The sequence below is a fragment of the Hipposideros armiger genome, unplaced genomic scaffold (assembly GCF_001890085.2).
Source record: "Hipposideros armiger isolate ML-2016 unplaced genomic scaffold, ASM189008v1 scaffold_635, whole genome shotgun sequence".
NCBI classification, from domain to species: domain Eukaryota; kingdom Metazoa; phylum Chordata; class Mammalia; order Chiroptera; family Hipposideridae; genus Hipposideros; species Hipposideros armiger.
Window position 1 is genome coordinate 362,198 of NW_017731985.1, and position 23,331 is coordinate 385,528.

General features: G+C 47.5%; 2 protein-coding genes across 5 annotated transcripts in view; both read right to left on the reverse strand.

The window, feature by feature from the left end:
• Positions 1 to 663: 663 nt before the first annotated feature.
• On the reverse strand, positions 664 to 6,754 carry IL18BP (interleukin 18 binding protein). Of its 2 annotated transcripts, none has more exons than XM_019625641.1 (6): positions 5,554 to 6,754; positions 3,843 to 3,926; positions 3,273 to 3,476; positions 2,532 to 2,655; positions 2,306 to 2,453; positions 664 to 1,771 (listed from the first exon to the last, which is right to left on the reverse strand). In XM_019625641.1, exons 1-6 carry the CDS (start codon positions 5,609 to 5,611, stop codon positions 1,700 to 1,702), a joined length of 690 nt encoding a protein of 229 aa, XP_019481186.1. In that variant the 5' UTR covers positions 5,612 to 6,754; the 3' UTR covers positions 664 to 1,699. The 2 variants fall into 2 exon arrangements, with proteins under 2 accessions (XP_019481186.1, XP_019481185.1); XM_019625640.1 differs by having other exon boundaries at positions 2,292 to 2,453.
• Positions 6,755 to 6,857: 103 nt separating this feature from the next.
• The window catches only part of RNF121 (ring finger protein 121), an 86,634-nt gene continuing 70,160 nt past the window's right edge, over positions 6,858 to 23,331 (reverse strand). For 2 of the 3 annotated variants that reach the window (XM_019625637.1, XM_019625636.1), the window contains 4 exons: positions 20,838 to 20,958; positions 10,011 to 10,144; positions 9,296 to 9,397; positions 6,858 to 8,046 (listed from right to left, as the gene is read on the reverse strand). In XM_019625637.1, coding sequence (XP_019481182.1) covers positions 7,926 to 8,046; positions 9,296 to 9,397; positions 10,011 to 10,144; positions 20,838 to 20,958 — 478 coding nt within the window. In that variant the 3' untranslated portion in view covers positions 6,858 to 7,925. The other variant, XM_019625638.1, reaches the window with a different exon arrangement.

The following is a 23,331-nucleotide window of genomic DNA, read 5'->3' on the forward strand; positions in this document are numbered from 1 at the left end:
CCTCCACTGAAGTCTTGAAGCCCTCTAAGTCATCCATGAGGGTTGGAAACGTCTTCCAAGCCTGTTAGTGGTAATTATTTTGACCTCTTCCATGAATCACGAATGTTCTTAATGGCACCTAGAATGGGGAGTCCTTTCCATAGGGTTTTAATTTACTTTGCCCAGAGCCATCAGAGGAATCACTATCTATGGCAGCTACAGCCTTATGTATTTCGAAAATGGTAAGACTTGAAAGTTGAAATTACTCCTTGATCCATGGGTTGTAAAATGGATGTTGTGTTAGCAGGCATGAAAACAGTCTTACACGTCTATCTCCATTAGAGCTTTTGGGCAGCCAGGTACTTGTCAATAAGCAATATAATTTTGAAAGGAATCTTTTTCTGAGCAATAGGTCCCAACCATGAGCTAAAAAATACTCAGCAAACCATGTTGTAAACAAATGGGCTTTTTGTTCCATTTATAGAGCACAGGTAGAGTAGATTCAGCATAATTCTAAAGGGCCTTAGGATTTTTGGAATTAAATAAGCATTGGGCTCAAAAAGTCACCAACTGCACTAGCCCCTAACAAGACAAAGTCCTTTGAAGCGTTAAAGCCAGACATTGACCCCTCTAGTTATGGAAATTCTAGACAGCATCTCCCAATATAAGGCTGTTTTGTCTACATTGAAAATCTGTTTAGTGTAGCCATCTTCATTATCTTAGCTGGATCTTCTGGATAACTTGCTGCAGCTTGTACATCAGCACATTTCTGCTTCACCTTGCACCTTTTATGTTTTGGAGACAGCTTCTTTCTTTCCTTAAACCTCAAGAACCTCTGCTAGCTTCACACTTTACTTCTGCAGCTTCCCCACCTCTCGGCCTTCACAGACTTGAAGAGAGGTTACGGCTTTGCTCTGGATCAAGCTTTGGCTTAAGGGAATGTTGTGGCGGTTTCATCTTTTATCCAGACCCCTAAAACTTCTTCCATATCAGCAATAATGCTGTTTCGTTTTCTTGTCATTTGTGTTCACTGGAGTACACTTTTAATTTCCTTCAGGAGCTTTTCCTTTGCATTCACAACTCGTCTGTTTTGCGCTAGAGGCCTAAGCTTGCGGCCTCCCTCGGCTTTGGACACGCCTTCCTCACTAAGAATCATTTCTAGCTTTTGATTTAAAGTGAGAGACGTACGACTCTTCCTTTCACTTGAACACTTAGAGGCCACTGTAGGGTTACTAACTGGCCTAATTTCAATATTGTCGAATAGGGAGGCTCGAAGAGAGAGAGAAATGGGGAACGGCCGGTCCGTGGCGCAGTCAGAACACACGTTTATCGATTAAGTTCGCCATCTTACATGGGCACAGTTCATGGCGCCCCAAAACAATTACAATAGTAACATCAAAGATCACTGACCATCGTAACAAATACAATATGAGGAAAGTTTGAAATATTGCAAGAATCACCAAAATGTGACAAAGAGACACGAAGTGAGCAAATGCTGTTGGGAAAATGGCACTGATAGACTAACGACGCAGGGTTGCCACAATCCTTCAATTTGTAAAAAAAAAAAAAAAAAAGAAAAAAAGTATCCTGAAGTATAATAAAACGAGGTATGCCTGTACAAATGTAACATTAAGTGGGACGCAGAATGTGGCCTTCGCTGAGAGCGCCAAGACCGAAATGAAGAGGTGGCGATTCTACCAGGCTTCAGAATTCAACCCCGTCAGGATGGCGAGGCAGAGGGGACCCTCTGGAGGGTTTCTTGCGTAGGGGAATCAACTGTCCTCAGCCCAGCCTGGGGAAAGTGAAGGCAGACAAGGTTCAGGGCCGGGGGGGAGGGACATCTCTTATCACTTCCTCTAGGCCAGGGGTCCGCAAACTGCAGCTCGCGAGCCTCATGCAGCTCTTTGGGTACGTTACGTCTCAAAAGTTTGCCGATCCCTGGAAGAGCCAATCCTGTCCCTCACAACAATTTAAAAATTATTCGAGAGCCACAAATATGTTATTACATTATCATCATTATGTGAATATCCTTTAAAATTTTTATAAATGAAACTATGATAATTTATTTTCATTTTCAATTTTACTTCAGAGCCTGCAGCTCGCAAGCCGCAGTTTGCTGACCCCTGGCAGCTCTTCCGTCTCAAAAGTTTGCCGACCCCTGCTGTAGGCCATGCCTTCTCTGCCTGAGCCCTGAGTTCTGTTTAGTTTCCACCTCAGGCTTGGGGACTTGGGGGAATGGTGGGCATTAGCTGGAGGCTGCCCTGGGAGGAGCCACATTACAGCAGAGCTCCTCCGGTCCCTGGAAACCTTACCTCGGGTTTCTCACCGAAAGCTGGGCCAGGACAACGTGACGCAGGATGGTGTACTCAGGATCGGCGAACACACAGGAGAAGTTGGTGCTGCGCAGGGTGGGACTCAGCTCCGCCAGCATCAAGTCCCTCCACAGCTGGGTGCTGGCGCCCCTGCGCTCCCGCCTGGAGCCCAGAAGGAAAGGCTGTGAGAGACCCGCAGTAGAAGGCCTCCCCGGTGGGCCTCACCACCTCGCCCCTCACCTGGTGCTGCTCTCCTGCAGCCGGCCTGGGAGGTGCTCGATGAAGGAACCATTGCCCAGCCAGTAGAGGATGCTGAAGTGGGGAAAGCGGCTGCAGGCGGTACAGGACAAGGTCAGCGTTCCATCTAGGGACATATGCGGCTGTCAGCCCTTCCACAGAGCAGACCCTTCCCGCTGCCATTCTGGGGCACCCTGCCCAGGAGCCTGGAATGCTGCTGGCACTTCGCCCAGGTGGGAAAGTCTGTTAAAGGGGAAGTACAGCTGTCTTCAAGGGAGGCCCAGGCTGAGCAAAAGGAATCTGGGGACAAGTCCTTGGTTCAGGTCACGACTCCTGAGCTTGTTTCTTTAGGATGACCTTTTCCAGTGTACAGCTTTGGTGACTCTAGGAGCCCCGGCCAACGAGGCAGCACCAGCAGGCCACTGCCTCTCTGAGGTGGCCACTGGGAAGAGGGGCTGGGCCTTAGGGCACACTGCAGCCAAGGCTCTGGGCGCCCTCTGACCATTCCTTATGTCTGAATTCTCTCCATCCCATTTTATAGGGAGCATCTTGGGAGCTGGGCCCTGCACCAACACTCATGATGCCGGGTGCTCGGCCAAGCTGGCCTGGTTGGTGGTGAGCTATAAGGCAGACGGGGGCAGGGGCGTATGTTCAGGAGTCAACCCTACCCTTGGACCCCCCGTGCCCACAGCCCGCTCTCCAACCACTGTGCCCTCCTGGGCTCCCGTCAGAACCGCTCCTTACTTATTGGGACTTGCACTTCTGGCCAGGTCACCTCCAACGCTGGGCACTGCTTAACTGTTGGGAGCGGTGGCGGCTGGGAGGTGGTGTCCTCTGCAATCCCAGCCGAGGCAGTGGCAGCTGTGGTGGCCTGAGGTACAGGTGTGGCTCTGGCCAAATGGAAGACGATGTGGGCACACAGGAGCAGGACCCACAAAGGGTTGGGGTCTGAGGAAGCACAGAGGTCAGCAGCGGTGGGTCGGCTGGGGAATGCTCAGAACCCGGGCTTGGACCTTGGCTGGAGAGGGTATTACTGCCTGGGTGTAGCTCTGGCCCAGAAACTCCTGGGCTCTGCCCAGGGAATCGGAGGGCCAGAAGGACCCTCAGCCCCCACCTCTTGGCCCTTTCTGAACGGAGCACAAGGAGACTTGGGAACGAGCCAGAGCCACAGCATCTGTAGAGAGGCTAAAAGCAACACCATACAGTGGAGTGGAGTCTCCTGGGGGCTAAGGCTCAGGGCAGCCACACCTTTCCATTCTGTTCTCAGACACCCCCGCCATCCCCCGCCCCGCCTCGCGCAGCCCCAGGTCCCACCTGCTGTCCAGTTCTGTCTCATGGTCATGATGTCTGTATCAGGAGCTGGCGTGCCTGGCTTTATATACACGACGACTTCCTCTTCTTTGGGGGGTGGGGGTGGGGCAGAGTAGGAAAAGGATGCGTGAGCTACTCCACATCTCAGATCACAGCCACATGGCTCTCTCTTCCCCCCAGACTCCACAGCCCCCTGCTAGGTCTGATCATTCAGTGGACTGCCAGGCATTGCTCTTTACTCTGTTCCTGCTCATCTGTCCCAGTTGAAAGCTCCTAGTTTTCAAAAGAAAACTCCTCAAAACAGTCATCCAGCAGAGGATGGAGCTTTTCAGCACTTAGAAACACAGCTACAGGATCACTTAGGGACAGTCTTTCCCCACCAGAGCTCTTACTACCACCAACATGCTAGTTATTATTCCAAACTAAGCCTTTCATTATAGAAATAGAGAAACTGATAGCCAAAGAGGGGCAGGGACTTACCTAGTCACAAAGGGAGACAAAGCTCTTCACTGCTAGAACTGATTCTGGGAAGGGCAGCATAGAGTGAAATCCTGGGAAAGCACCGCCCCGCCCCCATTTCACTTTCACTTTTATTCTAACCAAGGGATCCAAAGCAGGCCTTCGGCCACTAACACAGGGCACACAGACGACAGCTTGGGGTCACGGGGACAGCTTTCCCGCGACGAGACACAACTTTCCACACAGAGCCCGATTGTGAGGACAGTACCCACAACGAAAGAGACTGATAACGAAAAGAAGTTCACAGAGACGAGTAGGTGGAGGGACCTTGCCAGATGCAAAGGACCTCAAAGGTCGTCTGTATCCTTTTATTGAAGGGGACTAACAAAGCTCTATTTAGGATTTGCGTCACGAGCGGGTGTGGGGGATAAGCAATTAGTACACAGGGAGCGTCCTTGTTCCGTCCTGAGCTTCCTGCTTAATCTCTGTCTCTGGCCCTCACGTACTGTCCCTTTCCTGTGGAGTCCTTGAGCCTTGCCAGCCGCCTTCGGCTGACATGTACCCCAGTTGCTCTCCAGCTCTGACCTGCAGAGCAGGGGCCTTACAACTCATTCCTTGGGCCACTGCCAACCGCCTTCGGCTGACATGTACCCAAGTTGCTGTCTTGCTCTGACCTTTCAGAGTAGACACCCTACAACACTGCAATCCAATGCTGCGTCCCTACAGACAGCTATCTGGGCACAACAAGGTTCCTGCACACTGCTGCCTCTTCTTGAGCTGAAGTTCACAGTGGCCCTGCTATCTCCCACGAGCCCCTACTTTCCGGGTGGGCAGACTATGGTCTTTAATCCACCCTTATCCTCGCCTTCCCAGGGTCACAAAGGGTGTGAACGAACGAGTCTCACAGATCAATTCTTCCATCCCGGCCAAGGGTCAGGACTTCAGTGCCCACCTCTGCTCTTCAGAGCCTGGCCTTTGCTTCTACATGGCAGGTCCCCTGCTTCTTCCTTCACAGCCACACTGATATCCAAGGGGACAGCTCTCCCAGGCACTGGGGAGCCCACGTTGTTGGGTCACTTTGACCATTTCATGCTCAGTGTTACACCAGCCCATTCACATCCTCACCTTTCTCGGCCCCAAAACCACCAAGCCAACACCCATCCATCAGTACCACGAGCCCTTCTCACTTCCCTCATCCCAGCCCCTTGGCCACAACTACACATCGAGCTTCACCAGGAAGTCCAAATTCCCCTACCTGGATTCCAGGAAGCCCGAAGAGCCCTGATTTGCAGAATCCCTTCTTGGAGCTCCATGGCTCAGTTCAGCTGTGTCTGGCCCCATATGAGCCAGTACTGCACTGAGAGTGCTTTCTGGCCTTGTCTGCAGGAACCTCTCAGAGCCAAGCTTGGAGCACGAGCTGGAACGCTGGTCCTAAAAGGAGGAAACGGCACTTCCCAGGGAAGAGGGGGAGGGGCCCAGCACCGGCTCCAGCAACGACAGAGCTTTATAGACACACTAGTCTGGTGGCTGACAGGACAAATGGAGCTGGGGCTATGGCAAGGCCAGGACAATGGTGAGGCGAGTAAGGCACCTGGGATGCAAACTTGAAGGAGGCACTCACTGTCAGGGTCACGGAGGCAGAAAGAGCAGGACTGGTGATCCAATGCACGCACATATCAAGTGTGAAGGACAAGACCTGAGTGTCTGAGGTTAGTGATTTCAGTTATCAGGAGGAAGGGAGAGCTGGGATAGCCAGGACATGCAACGGGGTTTCGAGGGTGTGTCAGGCACACCACATGCTGCAGTCCCAAGGACGTGCGCGCGCGCGCGTGTGTGTAAAAACCAGGCTCATAGTCCTCATTTAGACACAAGAGACAAAGTCATATCTTTTCCAGGGCTCTACTTGACATTTTCCTCCCCTACATCCTGAGCTCCTAGGCTGGAGGACACAGGGAAACTCTTCCTTAGGCATCCCCAGCAGTTGTTAGGTCAGGAGGCAAGGCCTGCTGGAGCTCCGAGAGACACAGTCCTTCGGGGGTTGGGGGGGATGGGAGGGAGAGGAGCTAGGACTCTACTTCAGAATGTCACGAAGAGTAGAGTTGGGCCACTGGGAGGTCACAGGACTCAGGACTGGTGAAATATGACAAGAGAGCCTTGGACAGCTTGGTCTTAGCTTGTCACATGAGCCTGGTGTGGGGGTTGGGGGGACAAAAATAAAAGGATGATCCCTGGAACCTTCAACTAGTCCCTATTCCACTCTCTGAGGATGGGCATGAGCAGTGGGGGACCATGGGAAGCCACAGCTGGGTAAGAGAGCCGAAGATGAAAATGGCCCACGAGAAGGGGTGGTAGCAGGGCACTGGCACTGACAGCGCCCCAGTGACGCCCCAGGGGCCCATCTGCCAGGTCAGGAGCCCGGCATGCCACCATTCCCAGGGATGCTGAGCAGAGCCAACCACCCAGGGCCCCAGCTCTCAAATGGGAGCAGCAAAAAGTAGCCACGGCAGGCACCCCCAGGACCCCCGGGGAAGGAAGTGGGAAGAAGAAAAGCAAATGATGTTCAGCTTTCCAACCCAGCTCACGGAGCTTTATTCAGAATGGAGTGACAAGATCCAGCTGGGTTCTTGCTGCCCTTGAAGGGGCAAGCCCAGCTGGGCCATACGCCCCAGGAGCCCAGTGCAGAAGGCCCATGTCTGCCCTACTTCTTTCAGAACTCTTAGGACCAGGACTGAGGCCTCCCTGGAACCCCATTTCAGAAGCCACTCACCTGGGCCTCCCCCTCCCCCACCCACCAGGCCCAGGCAGGACCCGAGAATGACAAGGCTGAAGCACGGCTATTCCCTGGGCTGGGAATCCCCTGCCAGCTTCAAGGAACACTGATGACAGTCCCTGTGCCACACAGACGCACGCACACATTTTTACTCAGGCTTTCAGGGAAGGAAGTGATGTGGCCGTGTGGCCTTTGGCACATGTCACCACTTCCGGGCTAACCACTGCTGCTTCTGGCTGCCCCCAAGCAAATCCCCAAAACATTCTGAGGCCCCAAGGCTTCCCCTGCTGGAAAAGCCCCAGGGTTCACTTCCCTCAACCAGCCCATGGCTCCGGGATAGGGGAAGACAGACAGACACAACATCCCGTGTCCCAGACAGGGGAGGAGCGACGACACCTCACTCCTCAGCGCCCAACTGTGGCACCCGTCGGACCGCCTGAGCTCTTCCACACTGAGTGCACCGCGCGTGAGCCCCACAGAGGGAGGAAAGGGAAGGGGGTGGGCTGAGGCCCTCCGCCAGGGGTGACAAGGCTCCTTTAAACCAAAAAAGGTCGTGGCTCTGCTCCTGCCTTGCTCAAGGAGGGAGGGCGAAGCCTGGAGGAGATGGGGCAATTCCTATGCTCCACAATAAAAAAGGTTTTTAAATATATTCATCAAAATAGTTTTCTTTTAAAAAGCCCCCACTGCTGACAGCCCCACTGGCTAGCTTGCCGTCGTAGCCCTCCCCCGCCCGGACACAGCCGGAGGGGTCCTGAGTGGCCCAAGTGCCCCTTTGAGTCTTTCCCACCCAGGAGGTCTTGAAGGGCAAGGAAGAGAGAGCCCTGAGGTCCAAGGTGGGCGGATGCTCTTCCGCCTGACTATTCCAGGCCCAGGATGTAGTTGATGCCTTGCACCAGGCCAATGATGACAGGCTGCCAGGCTACCAAGTATCGAAGCCAGTCCAGCAGTTGCCCGTACATGACGTGAGGCCTCTCCCAGCTGTCAGTGTGTTAAAGAAAAGAGGCTATGTATTAGAGCTGCTAAGGCTGGTCCAGGGGATGGGCTGCAGGGTTTGCCCATGTGCGCCCGGGGACTGCCCACTTTCCAGCTGCTCCACACAATCAGCCTACAAGGAAAGGCAGTTGCTTTCTAGAAAGCCCCACCTAGTCTTTCCATGTTGGAATAAAGGGCTAAACCCAGAGAATGGGGGAAGGAGGACAGAGCGGGAAGAAGATAAGGATAGAGAGGTAAAACTAAGCTCTCCATGACCAACATGCAGAGAGGGCCTCCCATGTACCAACTTCTCTAAGATGGGACTCCAGTGTGAGAGAGAACAGCCTGAGACTGCTATAAACAGTGACCATGTCTATAGGGTGCTGGGAGTGAAGTAAGGTAACCCGGAAGGTTCTTGTAATGTCTAATATGGAAGGTTTTCAAGGTCAAGGAAGAGGTTGAGTCTAGGGCAGAGGCAGAAGGAAGCAAGAGGCTGGTCACAGGGGATAACCCCTGGCAGAGGCTCCGAGGAATCTCCACCCAGGGGCACTCAGCGCCAGGCCCTAACGAGGCCAGACGGCTCTGGAGATGAGTTCCCTTCCTTTCGCTTCACAGCTAAACGCTGGTCAAGACATCTGGAGAAAGAGCCTGGGATTCCAGCTCTGGGGAAAGCACAGGTTGAACCTCCTGAGACTGTGGGGGAACCTCTCCAAAGGCGTCAGAAAGAGCGGCCTGGCCCAGTCCCTGAGAACTAACGGAAACCCCCAAGCATCGGCGTGACCACTTCATTACTTAACTGTTCCTAAACTAGTCCCTGGAAGAACCAAGCAAAAACCCTCAAAGGGCTAGTCTCCAGGGGACAGGGAACCCTGGTACAGAGAGAAAGCTGGGAGGAAAGGAAGAGGGGAGAATGCTATAAAATGAGGATACTACTACCCAGGTCGTAAAGCTGCTAGAGAATCAAATGAGATTAATCTGAATAAAGCACTTAACACAGTGCCAGGCACACAGTAAGCAAGCAGTACGTGATAGCTGCTACTATTACCAATTTATACTTAAGGGATCTAGAACTATAAGAGAAGCTGAGCTGCTGGTCCTGCCCCAAATTCCATCCCAGGCTTTCCTAGATCGGAGGCCAAATAGAATGGTGAACATGTACCAGGATGGGGTGAGGAGGGAGGACCCGAATGCAGGGTCACACCAGCCAGTGTTTTGTTCCCTGCCCACTCCCAGCAAGAACCCAAACAAAGGATACGGGTTGCTAAACATCCTCTTGAGGTCTACCTTCTCTTTGCAGTAGGGACACGTCTGCTTCTTCCCCACAATGCACCAGCCGCGGATGCAGAACTCGTGGAATCTGAGCGCCACTGGTCAAGGGAAATGGTCGATAGCCAGGGTGGCACTCCAGCTCTGTGCCAGTCTTCAAGATGCCCATGCACTAGCTCTGGAGAAAGGCTCAAAGCCTGGCTTCACCTCTTATCGGCTGCATAATCTTGGGCTTGGCAAGTCCCTTCTCTCTGAACCAGTTTCCTCATTTGTGAAGTGAGAATAATGATCTCTGCCTTACAGGGCTGTTATGGGGCAAAATGGAGATAATATATGGCACAGAATGGAAGCTAAGTAAGTGCATGTTAAGTATTAGAAGTGCTATTAACAGGGATTTGCTTCTGAAACTGAGGGGCCCCGTTAGAGGATGCTCCTCCCCTGTGACCCATCTAATCTTGGGGCAGCTAGTGCAGCTCCTTTCTGATCCAGCCAGGCTATCAACACTGTTTATATAGGAGTGGCTCCCATCTATGGGAAAGAGTGGGCAAGGCTGTGGTTTCCGCTCCTGGGTGTTGGCGTCTCTAATGGGGAACTATCGTCCAAATGTCTGCCATCTTGTGACTCTCCTACAAGGGTAGGGACGGCATGCCACTCCCCTCCCTGACTGGAGTGTACGTGTGACCTGGAAGCTCCTGGCAGGATACACGTGATTGCAGGACAGCCTGTACGTGTTCTCGATGATGCCCTCTTCACTGACATCCACAAAGATCTGCTGCCCACACACGGCGCACACGCTGTCCGACAGGTGCTTGGTAGGCATGCCTGATTCGCTGTAGAACTGGAAGAGAAGAAGAGCACAAGGAAAAGACAGCAAAGATATGAGAAACAGCCCAAGTGGGAAGCTACTACAGAGGCCTTAGGACTTCTGGAGAGAAGGCAAAGTGGCAGGGGTAGGTCAAGCTGCATGCATCCCCGCTGGGCAAACGGGGAGAAAGGGGCAGACCAGAGGTGGGCTGGAAAGTCGGGTTAATAAGACTGAAGACTGGGCTGTGTCAGCATCAGGGACAAGGAGAAGGGGAGGGAAAGGGACTCAAGGCTGGTGACGAGGAGCATGTCAGACAAGCCACTCTGTGGCCAGACTGTGGTTTTATAAGACACGGAAACATCTCCTCCCTAAGATACAAAAGGGAAAATATCTGGTGCAATGTTGTTTTGGTGACAAGGGCATTCTCAGACACTTGTGGCAGCAGCAAAAGAGGTTTAATCCTTTTGGGTAGCATTCAGCATGATATCGCAAACTGTCACACCCTTTAAATTCACTTCAAGGAATTTAAAGAAATAAGTACAAATGTCAAAAAAGCTTTGTGTATACAGGTATTCATTTAAGCATTATTTATAATTAAAGAAGCAAAGAGTTTGGCAATTCCACTAAAAGTTAAACACAGGATCACCACATGACACAGCAATTCCATTCTTAGGTACATATCCTCCAAAAAGAAAACAGGGGCTAAACACACACTCATACACCAATGATCATAGCAGCATTATTCACAACAGCCAAAAGGTGGAAACAACCCAAGAGTCCATCAACAAATGGATGGATGAACAAAATGTATATTCACAGAATAGAATATTATTCAGTCATTAAAATAATGACGTTCTAATACATGCAACAACATGCGTGAACCTTGAAAACATGCTAAGTGAAAAAAGCAAACACTAAAGGACAAATATTGTTTGATTCCATTTATATAAAATATCTAGAACAGGCAAATTCAGAGAGAGAAAGTAGATTAGAGGTAGCCAGGGGTGAGAGGGAGGGAATGGGAGATTATTGTTTAATGGGTAGAGTTTCTGTTCGGGTGATGAAAAATTCTGGAAATAGGTAGTGGTGATAGTTGCACAGCACTGTGAATATAATTAATGCACTAAACCATACACTTAAAATGGCTTAAATGGCAAATTTTATGTTACATATATTTTACCACAATAAAAAATAGGAAAAACAACAGGCAAAGAAATGGAAATAACCATAAATGACCAACAACAGAAGAATGCCTAAACAAATTATGGTACACACTCAAGGGAATAAACAGGCAGCCGGTCCACTGAAGCTTGAGATTATTACATTGTCTAAAGCAGGGTACAAAATTGGAGGCACAGTATGATTGGTACCATATGTAAAGATGAGCTCATATCTATACAAAGAAAAAAGATAGGAATATATCAGATGGTCACACCAATGATGCTTGGTAGTAGAATTATAGAGGATTCTTTTCCTTTTGCCCGCTTTTCTGTACTCAATTTTTCCTCAATGAATATATATTACTTTTAGATTAAAGATTATTTATTACCATGGTTAATTACAAAAGATAACCAATTCCATACTTCAAAAAGAAATTTCATAGTTTGCATACTTTCTTGTGGTTTACTGTTAAATAGCTACATATCATTTCCTCCTCATCCCAAGTAGAAAAGACTTGAAATTTATTTATTGAAATTTTCTAAGACCTACTGTTTTTTCTTTTCATTGTCTTAAAAACTGTGATAAAACATACATAATATAAAATGTGCCATTTTAACTATTTTTAAATATAGAGTTCAGTAGTGTTAAGTATATTCACATTGTTGTACAACTAATCTCCATAACTTTATATCTTGCAAAAGTATATACCGTATTTCCCCATGTATAAGATGCTCCCATGTATAAGATGCACCTTAATTTTGGGGCCCGCAATTTGAAAAAAAATGTATTACATAAAGTTATTGAACTCGAGATTTATTCATCATAAAATTCATACAACTCCTCATCACTGTCAAAACTCCCAACCATTAGCTTGTCCTCATCTGTGTCTGATGACAAATCACCCAATTGCCCTTTGCTCTTCAATCCAAATCTTCAATTCCCTCTCTAAATCTGGCCATTTTGCTGACTTGCCTCTCATGGCCTTCTTCTGCCGTGGCGTTTTCAGTAGGGTTTCTTCTTCCCGTAGCCAGTCTCGCATTGTTTTCTCAGTTGAAGGAGGACCAAACTTACGTTCAGCAGCACAATTTCCATTCACTTTTGCAAAATGGATCACTTTTAACTTGAATTCAGCACTGTACAAAAATCTTTTCTGAGCCATTTCTGGGCAGAACGTGGCAAAACGTAACCTACCGTAATATACCGGTAACAAGTGCAAAACAATGAGCGCAAAGACAGCAAGCGCGAAAAAACAGGAAATGCAAGTAAAAAAATCTACAACCACTGTATAAGACGCACCCATTTTTTAGACCCCAAATTTTTCGAAAAAGGGTGCATCTTATACATGGGGAAATATGGTAATGGCTTTTTAAAAAGCCACCTGCATTTACTATAATTTTATCTGTACCTGTAAGGTAGATTTAATTGTACTTATTATTAGCCTTTGTGTATTTTCTTGAGTTTGTTCTGTTTTTTCCTTTTGTTTCCGAGCAATTATGTTCTGAAAAAGCCAAAGCCCTGAAGATGGGCGAGGAATAGCAGTGGGGGAGGGGAGGGCACACAGGTGCTGGGACAGGGAGCAAGGGAGGATGACACCAGCACACCCGGAGCAGACACAGCTATGCCTGCCAGGAGCTCCACTCAAGCTGCGGGCTTCCCTCACTCCACGCTGCCCTGCTGAGGAATGCCCTCTCTCAGCCATCAGAACTGCCACCTGATCCCAAGAGTCCTCAAAGGCGGAAGGCAGAGATGCCACACTGCTCCAAGAACCCATGAATATAGATAGAGCTTCCTGCCTTCACCCCAACCTCACCCTCTCGCAAAACCATCTGAAGTGGCTCAAGGGGGGCTCACTTACTATCACAGAACACCAGAGCAGCCCCTCCACTGGGGAAACCAAAGCCCAGAAAAGAAGAGAAACAAAGTGGGACTAGAGCCCAGACGCTCTGACTCCTACCCACGTTCTACCCAAGGGGTTCCAACATTTGCTGAATGCTGCAGAAAGATAAGCTACTCAGCTGGCTGAGGGCCAGTTACTCAAAACGTTCTGATTTGTTTATCAAGAGTGCAACACGCAGTGGAAAAGGATACGCTGGAGTCAGAGGGCAGGGCCAAGACCTGGGGGAGTCTACTAACTATAAGACTATCAGAGCTGGAATCTTAGAACGTTAGTTTTGGAGGAGAGAGGGGGCTCCGAGAAACACCTTTCTAGGTGTTTCTTACGGCTCTGAAATGTGTTCTGGCTTAGAATTTCTAGGTACTTCTACTGAACAGAGAGTGGGGAGACCAAAAGTCTGGGTCCAGCTCTGGCCCTGAGTCCCTCTACAATCGTGTAGCACAGGAGCAGGGCCACTCCCTCTGGCCCACAGTAAAGGCAGTAAAAGAGGTAGGAAGGCTCAACTCAGGAGAGGGGCAGGGCTCTGAGGAAGAGCTTTACCACAAAGCACCCCAGAGTTCTGCCACCAGGACACCGGGGCAAAGGATGCAGGGTCAGAGGGAACGACAGAAGGGGGGAGTCCAGGAACACGTCTGTTAGGCCCCTAGTTCCTGACGTGGCAACAGGCAGGCAGGGTCAAATCCCACAACATTTCAGCCGAGTCATGAGGTAAGCCTGTCAGGTCAGAACAGCCCAGCACCACCACGGCTCACTGAAACCACACAAAAGGAGACAGAATCAGGAGGCGCAGAGGCCGAGCTGGGTAAAGCACAGGGGGCAATTTTCAGTTTAACTACAAGAGCCTGATATCTCAGTGGAAAGGGCTCAAGGGGCCATATGGTTTGACAGGGTTAGACAGACCTAATTTCAGGCCTTTGTCCCTTACTATCTTGATGACCTTGAGCAAGCCACCCAATTCTTCCTTCCTTCCATTAAATATACTGGGTACCTACTAAGTACCAGCCACTGGATAAGGTCCTTGGGATATAACGCTAGAAAAACAGACCTGGCCCTCATCCTCGTGACACCTACAGCTAGGGGACACTCACATTAAAAAAATAAATATGTATACAAAGTAGAACTAATTATTAAAAAGGCTAAAATAAGAATTATTAAGAAGGCATTAAAAGGAATATGCAAGAACACTGCAATGAAAGGGGCTGCCAACTAAGCCTAGGCCATCTGAGAAGGCTTCTTTGAGTGATACTTTAGGCTGAGAGGTAAAGGATGGATGGGAGTTAAGGAGATGAAAGGCAGAAGTGAAAAGAGGACCTGATGCAGGCGCCTGGAGCTTGGTGTACTTGAGAAACTGAAAGGAGCCTAATGTGGCTACACAGTTTTGAGACAGAGGAAAGAAGGAAGAATTATCAGCCCCATGCAGAACTTTGGACTTAAAATGGGAAATCATCTAAGGGCTTTATTTAAGTAAAGAGTAATGTAACTGGACTCAAATTTTTAAAAGATCACTGTGTCTTCTATGTGAAAAATGGATTGGAGATGAGGCCAACGTGGGTTCAGAGAGACCAGCTAAGGGACAACTATAATTCTTTAAAAGCAATAAACAGGTGGAGGCCTGTGCTAAGGTGATGATGGTTTGGGCTAATCTGATGGCAGTAAAAATTGACGAAAGTGGACAGACTGGTGATGCCAAACAGATAGCTGACTAGTAAAAGTCTGGAGCTCAGGGAAAAGTCTTGGATTAGAGATCTGGAAACCATGTTAAAAGGGAAATTACCTGGGTGAAGAGCAGAGAAGATGACTAGGTTTGAGCTCGGAGAACCAATAACATTTAAGGGAAGGAAATGTTAGCAGAGGAGATGGAAAATGTCAGAGACAAAAAGAAAACCAGGACAGGGTAATGACGTAAAAGCCAAGGGGGAGAAGGCATTTTAAGAAAGGTTGCGACAACTGTGCTAAACACAGCTGAAGTCAGAATTAGTGACACTGAGTCACTAGTGACCTGAGTCAAAGCCATTCCAGAAGCGCATGAGCCAAGGCCAGATTAAGAATAAGGAAGTGGGTCAGTGGCTGGAGGAGAAAGTGGATCCGGGAAAAGATACTTCTGGGGGAAAAAAATGCTTAAAAGGTTACTGGGAAGAACCCAGGAGAGAGGGGGAAGTTGAAGTCATGGGTGAGAAAGAGAAGTCAACAGCACAGGGTCCCTGAGAAGGCAGGAAGGTAAGAGCCCAGAGTGCAGGCAGGGCTGGCCTTTGATGGGAGAACGGACACTTCCTCCACTGTAACTGGAGGGAAGGAGGAGGAGATGGGTGCAAACGTATGAAGATCTGTAGGTATAGTGTCAGAAAATTGTGGGAATTCCTGTTTGATTTCTAGTTTCTCAGGTAAACAGGAGGCAAGGTCATCTGCTGAGGATGAAGGGACAGAGGGAAGGGGAGTGAGAGGTTTGAGAATGGAGAAGGTTTGAAACAGGGGCTACTTAAAGTGGGAGAGTAAGCTCTCCAGATAAACATAGTAAGATTTCTTCTTTTGAGGACAGGAAGACTACCTCTGGGCTCACACCGCACGGGGAGTACTCGCTGAGAAAACATGGAAAACCCCAGCACAGGAGCTTGCATATAGTAGGTACAGGTGCTCGGAAATTATGAGTTCCATTCCACACCACTGAACATCACAGAAAATTTGTGTCATGAAAACCTTGCGAGCTCCTCTAGTCCAACCTGGTCGATGCGGGGCGGGATGGGGACTGAGGCCCAAGGAGGAAAAAAAATCTTGCCTGAGGCCAGACAGCTGGTGGCAGAGTTGAACGGGTGCCTAGTCAGTTCAAGCAGATAATGTCAGAAATACTTGTTGAAAAACTAAATAAAATACCCATTTCTCAGGGTTATTGAAGAGGAGATTCCACGTCACAGAGTGATCTGACTTCAGACTATAGGCAGCACCAAGAGAGAACTGGCAGTTCCTCGTGACTGATGATTTGCCTGTTTTGTGTCTTGCTCTGTGTGTTGGGTATGATGAAGATACAAAGACAAATTCTACAGGGCCCCTGTGCTCCAGGTGACTACAGATATAAAATACGTAGTTTTGTAGCACAGCAGTACTGTATAGCAGGGGCTTGGTAAATGGTAGCTATCGCCATCATCTACTAAGTATTTGCCATGGGCTTTTACACTAACCCATTTGTTTCTTACAACAATTCTACAAGTCTGGTAATATTACAGCTAAGAAAACAAGATCAGAGAGGTAAAGTAATATGCTCAAGAGTGCACAGCTAGTTAAAAGTGCATTAGAACGAAACCAGATCTGTCTGACTCGAACCCCTAGCTCCTCCTCCTACTTCAAGCCATAGAATGGGCAGCCAGTCCTGTCCTGACGTTATCTAAGGCCACTGATGATCCAGGAGGTAAATCTGGGGCACAGGAACTTGTTCAGAAGGTAGGAATTGCGAGGTGGGACACTTGGCCTAATGTAGCATGAACAGTGTGTTACTGCCCTGCCCAGAAAATAAGCTTATTTCACAATCTTGCACCCTTCACCCAACCCACCCCAACATGACTTTTGAGTGTGAAAAGAAACTATACTGACTGGCTGTCACAAGCTTATGACCTCATAGTGACCAGCTGGAAAAAAATAAACATCATCCAAAATTCTCTTGACTCAAGGTAAGAAGACAGCTGACTTTAGTTCATATTACAAATTTCTCCACGTGCGGTAAAACAAAGAGCTGCTCTGTATTAAAAAGGGAGGTGCAGAATAGTAAAGAGGAACTGAGAATGCTTGGTAATATACTTATAAAACCTTTTGGTTTCATTTCTAAGAACCCTGACATTAATAAATTACAGATCTTTTTAAGTCAAACCACTGTCAGAGGGGGATTCAGCAATGAATCAGACCTACTTCCTGACCTAGTAGGCAGAACAGCTCCAACATCAACTAAGACTCCCTGGGACAGGAGCAGCGACCACAGAACGTACAAGACTATGAAAAATTACCAGGACTGAAAATGTGACATGTGCATACAATGGAATACCATGCAGCCTTAAAAAAGAAGAAAATTCTGTCACATGCTATAACATATATGACCCTTGAAGACATTATGCTAAGTGAAATAAACCAGTCACGAAGGTCAAATATTGTATGAATCCACTTACATGAAGTACCTAGAGTAGTTAAATTCAGAGACAGAAAGTAGAATGGTGGTTGCCAGGGGCTGGGGGAGGGGAAATTGAGAGTTACTGTTTAATGGGTATAGAGCTTCAGTTTTACAAAATGAAGACTTCTATGGATGGATGATGGTGATGGTTGCAGAACAATATAAATGTACTTAATGCCACTGAATCGTGCACTTAAAATTTGTTACAACAGTGAATGTTATGTTATGTGTATTTTATCACAATTAAAAAAATGAGTAGGGTTACTACTGGAAGTAGGCAACAGTGGTGCTAGTGAAGACTGTACTTGGTCATACTTGGTACACTGTAGATGGTTGATAACAACTGTTGCTTGAATAAATAAATGAGTGAATTGGCCAATGAATGCATGAAAGGCTGAAGTTTCCTGGCTTCCTCGGATTGCCTCCCCCAAAACATTGACCAGATTCTGGCTTCAAGGCCAGGGATATTCTTGAAATTCAGGCTGCCGTGGCTCAGGAGCAGACGAAGGTCCACTTGGCCAAAGACCGGCAGAAATAAGAGGGTCCCGGGATTCTCAGTGTCGGAAAGAACTGTAAAGGCAGTGCAATTTATCCCTTTATCCCATGGTGGAGTCCCTTCTCCCCTATCTCTGCCTGGTCTCATCTGTTGGCATCCTGAGCCCTAGCAGAAGGCCTACACTAAGTCTCAGCAATATGTGCTACGGGAAACAATCAATGAATGAACTGGTGACTCACCAGTACCATCACATGCCATTCTAGTCTTCCTATGACCCACTCCCTGCCACCAAGATGGGGACCTGGGAAACAGCAAACTGCCTGTCTATAGTCAGGGTCAGCAAGGTCACATTCTATTGAACAGGAGTTAGATAGAGTGGCTCCTCTGAAAGGGATAACCATTCTCAATGTCAATTATCTAAGGAAGGGGTAGGTCCTCATATACGATACCAGGATTCCAAAGGCTGGCCTGAGGTATAGGGGAGGGGGAAGCATTATTTTTGTCAGGAACTCAATCTCTAGGTCTAGACATTTGGGAAATAGTTGTCTAATGGGGATTCTAGATGGTGGATGCCAAGATGGCACCCACTACACAGAGGTAGGCTGAGATACGGATGACCCAGGGTCTGGAAGCACTGGAGAGCAGGCAGTCCGGTAAGTCAGATGACCTCAGTCAGGGACTCATGGTTTATTTTCCTGCTACCATCCTCAACCCTTTTAAAGTCCAATGTGACTGTTTGATCCTTCTGTTCTTGTGCTAAGAGGCACAGGGAAGTACGTGGGTTTATCCTTGGGCCAGGCTATTAAAGAATGAGCATGGAGTGGTGGGAGTAACTAGTAAGATGCCACAAAGGAAAGGAGAAGATGAGGGGCCAAGAGCTGGTATTTGAGACATTCTCCACCCTAACAAGAAACTCTCCTGCCAGGTCTTTTGGTGAAGCTGAAGTTTATCATTACTGGGGAATTAGATAATAATAATTAGGGATTATCACTTATAATCACTGGAGCACCCAATAATTCTTCCCAAGAGTATGGAAAGAAGCCCAGCTCAAATCCCATTTGGGGGAAGACAATGTAATTATCCCATCTCTTTGAGAAGCTAACTTGTGGCTCAATTCTGAACTCAGTTCCATTTGGACAGAAGGGGGATTCTGTATATTGGCTATTAGTGACCCACCTGAGGGAATTAAGGCTCTGCTTAAATTAGCAGCTGATAGTAACCTTGAGATAAAGTTGGCAACAACCTGGGGAAATCAGAGAATTGCTCCTGTGAAAACGTAACAAGAAGAAACATAAATCACTAGAGGGTAAAGGTCAGGATACTGACAGGAGTGTTGAAAAGCTGGCTATGCCATAAAAGCACGTCTCAGAGAACAGCTGTTGTCGAAAAAGAGGCTAATAATTAGACAATCTAGGGTCTGGAGATCTCTTCTGGGAAATGAGCAGGTTAAAGGAAGATCTGAAGCTTACACAAACAGATAAGAGACCGGAAATGCAGCTAAAACATAAGACAGTTGTTCAAAAAGAATCTAATAGGCTGTCTATATAGTGACTCAATGTACTTTCCTTTCAATTTGACCCATTACAGGAAAAATAATACTGAGAAATAAAACCTTGGGCCTAAAAAAACTGTACTTGATTAAATGTATCCAGGGTGATGGCTGAGTATTATTTAACCTAAATAGCCCTAAGCCTACAGGCCTGTGGCACAAATGAGATCGCAGTAGCACAGACATACAAATTTGCAAATTAGCTCCCCACCTGCAAAAATGCCTCAAACTCTCCAAGAGTTTCTGAGGTGCCTCACTGCAAGTCAGTGCTAGTCCTTTCCTGTTCCTGTCACTTGGCCGCCACTAACATCTGCTGCCTAAAAGCTAGGACTGGCATCTGGATGCTCCAAGAGACCCCACTTTCCCGATTCTCCTAGGAGTTCTCTCCAGACCGCCACACCACGATGTAGCAAGAACTGCTGAACGCCCTTCAGTCTGCCTTCATCAGACAGAGCCACATGTATTTCAGCACAGAATTGGAGAAATGTCCATTAAACTGGGAAATATGCCTTCTTGGGGTGGGGTCTAATTAGATGACACTGAGACACTGAGATGGGGAGCACTTCTGTGTTGTTTACACGGTCAAATGCCACTACTCGATTTGTCCATTGCATCATGAATCTTGCCCTCATAATACTTATTAAAGTTATAATTATGTACTTATTTCTGGGTTTATTACCTTAATACCCATCCGTCACTAGAGCATAAACTCCATTTAGGCAGGCCACATTTATTTCTGTACACCTTTGTAATTCCAGCAAACACACAGTGTCTTGATACACAGGCATTAAATAAATATTTGTTGAATGAATGTTTACTTCCTGCAGGGTAAAGTGGTTCTTCTCTGTAACGGCCCTAAAGTTAAAAATTCCAGGGTAGGCCCAGATGAGTGGAGCGTTGGTTAAGAGCTGGCTTGGGATGTCAGAGGGCCCCGGTTTGGATCCCACATTTGAGGGCCAGTGACACTGCCCTCTACAGCTAAGATGCTGAACAACAGCTCAACCTAGAGCTGGGCTGCCATGAGTCGCCTGCGACGGCGTAGGCTGCATCCCCTGCTGCAGTGGGTTGCCATGGGCTAGCATGTGTAGCCAGCAGCCAGTGTGAGCGGCCGTCCAGAAGCTGGCGACTGATCTGCATCGCCCAGGAAGAGCGCAATGATGGTGCCAACTTGGGCCAGTGAAGCAATGTCCTCCACAACTAGACTGAAGAACAAAAGGACAGCAACTTGTCGTTCCCCTTCCCCCAATTCCCCAGCGCTGTTCCCCTCCCCCAATTCCTCAATAAAAAATCTTAAAAAAAAAAAAAATTCCAGGGTATATCTGAGATCTTTCTTTACAAATTTTACAGGACTCTTCATACATACCACCCACATCTTGAAGGATTTTACATGGCTTATCTCTTATATCCAACAAGTGATGCTGTCCTGAACTCTCTGGAGGTGGCAAGGGGCAGTACTAAGAGCCCAGGTGAACTCACCCCTATGGTAGATGCCATGTAGTCTGCACACATTTCTGCAAAGTCCCGCTCAAGGACGCCATAGTAGAGGCCATAGAAGAGGAGAGAAATGCCAAAGTCCATGGCATCTTCTGGTTTGATCCTGTAAGGGAAGCAGTGAGGCCTGCCCTGAGACACAACTGCTCTGTATTACTGCTCTGGGACACAGAAGGCAGTGCCTAAGTTGGAAGGGTCAAGGATTAGAGCAAGTGTTAGCAAACTAAGACTAAACCCGGCCTGCTGCCTGTTCTTATATGGCCCGTGGGAACCACTTGAACAGGCAGACCAGCACTGTGAGCTGCAAAGACCAAGGTGCCCCTTCTGCCCTACTTCCCTCCACTCTGTTCCCAGGTCTACCTCCTCCGACTGGCAACCACGCCTTGCAGCTGCGTAGAGCCTGCTCTGGTTGGTACCTATATGTTCAGAACTTCACTACTGGCAACTGCTGGACACCAAGCAGTGGAGTTTCAGTCCAAAAGTTGGCAACTCACTGAACTGCCTCACCTCCAGCTCGCAGCCCAAGTTGAAATGGCTAAGCCCTCCAAAAGGAGGGAAGGGCACATCTTCCCTAGGTGTCACTAAGCAGAGAGTGAAAATGACCCCAGTGTTCACACACCCTGTCAAACCCCTGCTTCTGAGAATGTCTTATCTGATGGCAAATGGGCACAAAGTATGCCCACAGTCTGAGACAGCCTATCCAGGCAAGCTAGGCAAAGAATTTTTCACTCTTGTTATGTAAGTATCTATATCACATCCTAGATTTCACTTTTTGTCCCACAAGTCCTAAAATATTTATTATTTAACCCTTTACAGAAAAAGTTTGCCAACCACTTTTAGGAAAGTTAGTTATATACCAGTTACCACAAAATTTTAAGTTGCATCTATACATATTCTGTATCATGTCATCAAAGTTCAATTTTGGTCCACGTCTATTTACTAAGGACAAAGATCTTGCCTGAAATATCAGGAGGTTTGTTTTAATCAGTCCAAGGACCAATAATTTACAACCTTGAGTCTGTAAATGTTTATTATAGAAAAATTCCTTTGTTAAAATATTTGTACCAGGAACTGTAGGTGTTCACGTAAAGCTGTAAACTATATTTATCTTATAAAGTTGAATATGCTCATCGATCTTGTAATATTTAACCTACTGACTAGAACATAATCTTGCACCAATTAACCTGATCAGTAGCATTAAAATGGTCAAGATTCTCAATTCTGTTTTCCTCCCTGTAGAGGAGGAAAGTAAAAAGAAACTGTAATTACTGAATAAATACCTTTAAAACAAAATGCAGAATCTTAATTTTTTTTTTTTTTAACCACACAGGTTAAGATATCTGGAAATATCTTGGTTTTCTTTGATGAGATGTGTTAGACTCTTTACCGATGAGTTCCTATAAACCTTTGTGAAGCCTGTTTATTCTTCTAGCCTATACTACCACCGGAAGAAACAATTTGTGGGTGTCCTCTCATTACGTAAATTAGGACTTACTTCCTTCAGTTTCCAAGAAATTCCCACCTACAGCGTACTAGGTTTAGGGAAGAGGCCACTGGTCATGAACTTAAATTTGAATCCTAAATCTCTCCAGCTTCAGTGTGCTGTCCCAGTCTTAACCTTCCCCATGATCCACAGCCCTTATCACCTCTGCCAGGAAACCACAGCTCCACCCTCTTCTGCCCTACTTACTCACTGTACCGGTCAGTCCCAGAGTCCAGAATTTCTTGGCTTCTGCCTCAATTGGAGGTGGGGAGACCTGTACGCTGATACAAATCTTTTGGAAAGCTTATGATAATATGAAGCAGTAGCCAGAATCCTACTCCTAATAATGTAACCTTAGGAAGCAATAGAGCAATGTTATCTGTGATAGCACTAAACAGAAAAACAACCTAAGTCCCCATCAACAGAGCAGGACTTACATGTCCATAGGTTAACTTTCTGTAGCTGTTTCCTGATAAATCTGATAAAGGTAGAATGTCAGCTGTGTTACAAAGCAAAAGTGCTTATATATTAAACATGGCCTGTGATTAGTACACTGCATCTGGACTGGGAGAGTCCTAAAACTAGAAGTATTCCTTGGGCTTCTGGGCCAGGTGTCTCCCACACCGCGTCATCTCATTCCTTCACATCTCAGCCCTGGGATTACAGTGAGGGATTCTGCAGACACTGCCTGCTGTTTCCTGTCTTGTATTCTTCTAGGTGGATTGGTTACCAGGTGTGGCTGACTGTGTCCCATGAGTTTGAATGTCTAGTCCAGGGGTTGGCAAACTTTTTCTGTAAAGGGCCAGATAGTAAATATTTTAGGTTTTTTGGCCCATATAGTCTCTGCCACAATTATTCATCTCCACTGTACTACTGTAAAAACATCCATAGACAATGTGTTAACAAATGAGTGTGCCTGTGTTCCAGTAAAATTTCTTTTTATTTTATAGAAACAGGAGGCAGGCCAATTTGGCCCGTAAGACATAGTGTGCCAAC

Bases quoted from the DNA above. Each gene is read 5' to 3' on its own strand.
- IL18BP (XM_019625641.1), bottom strand. From the start codon at position 5,611: ATGGAGCTCCAAGAAGGGATTCTGCAAATCAGGGCTCTTCGGGCTTCC. The intron at 2,656-3,272 runs GTAAGGAGCGGT...ATATGTCCCTAG, and splicing joins AGAAGTGCAAGTCCCAATAA to ATGGAACGCTGACCTTGTCC. The intron at 2,454-2,531 runs GTGAGGGGCGAG...TCTGGGCTCCAG, and splicing joins CTGCAGGAGAGCAGCACCAG to GCGGGAGCGCAGGGGCGCCA.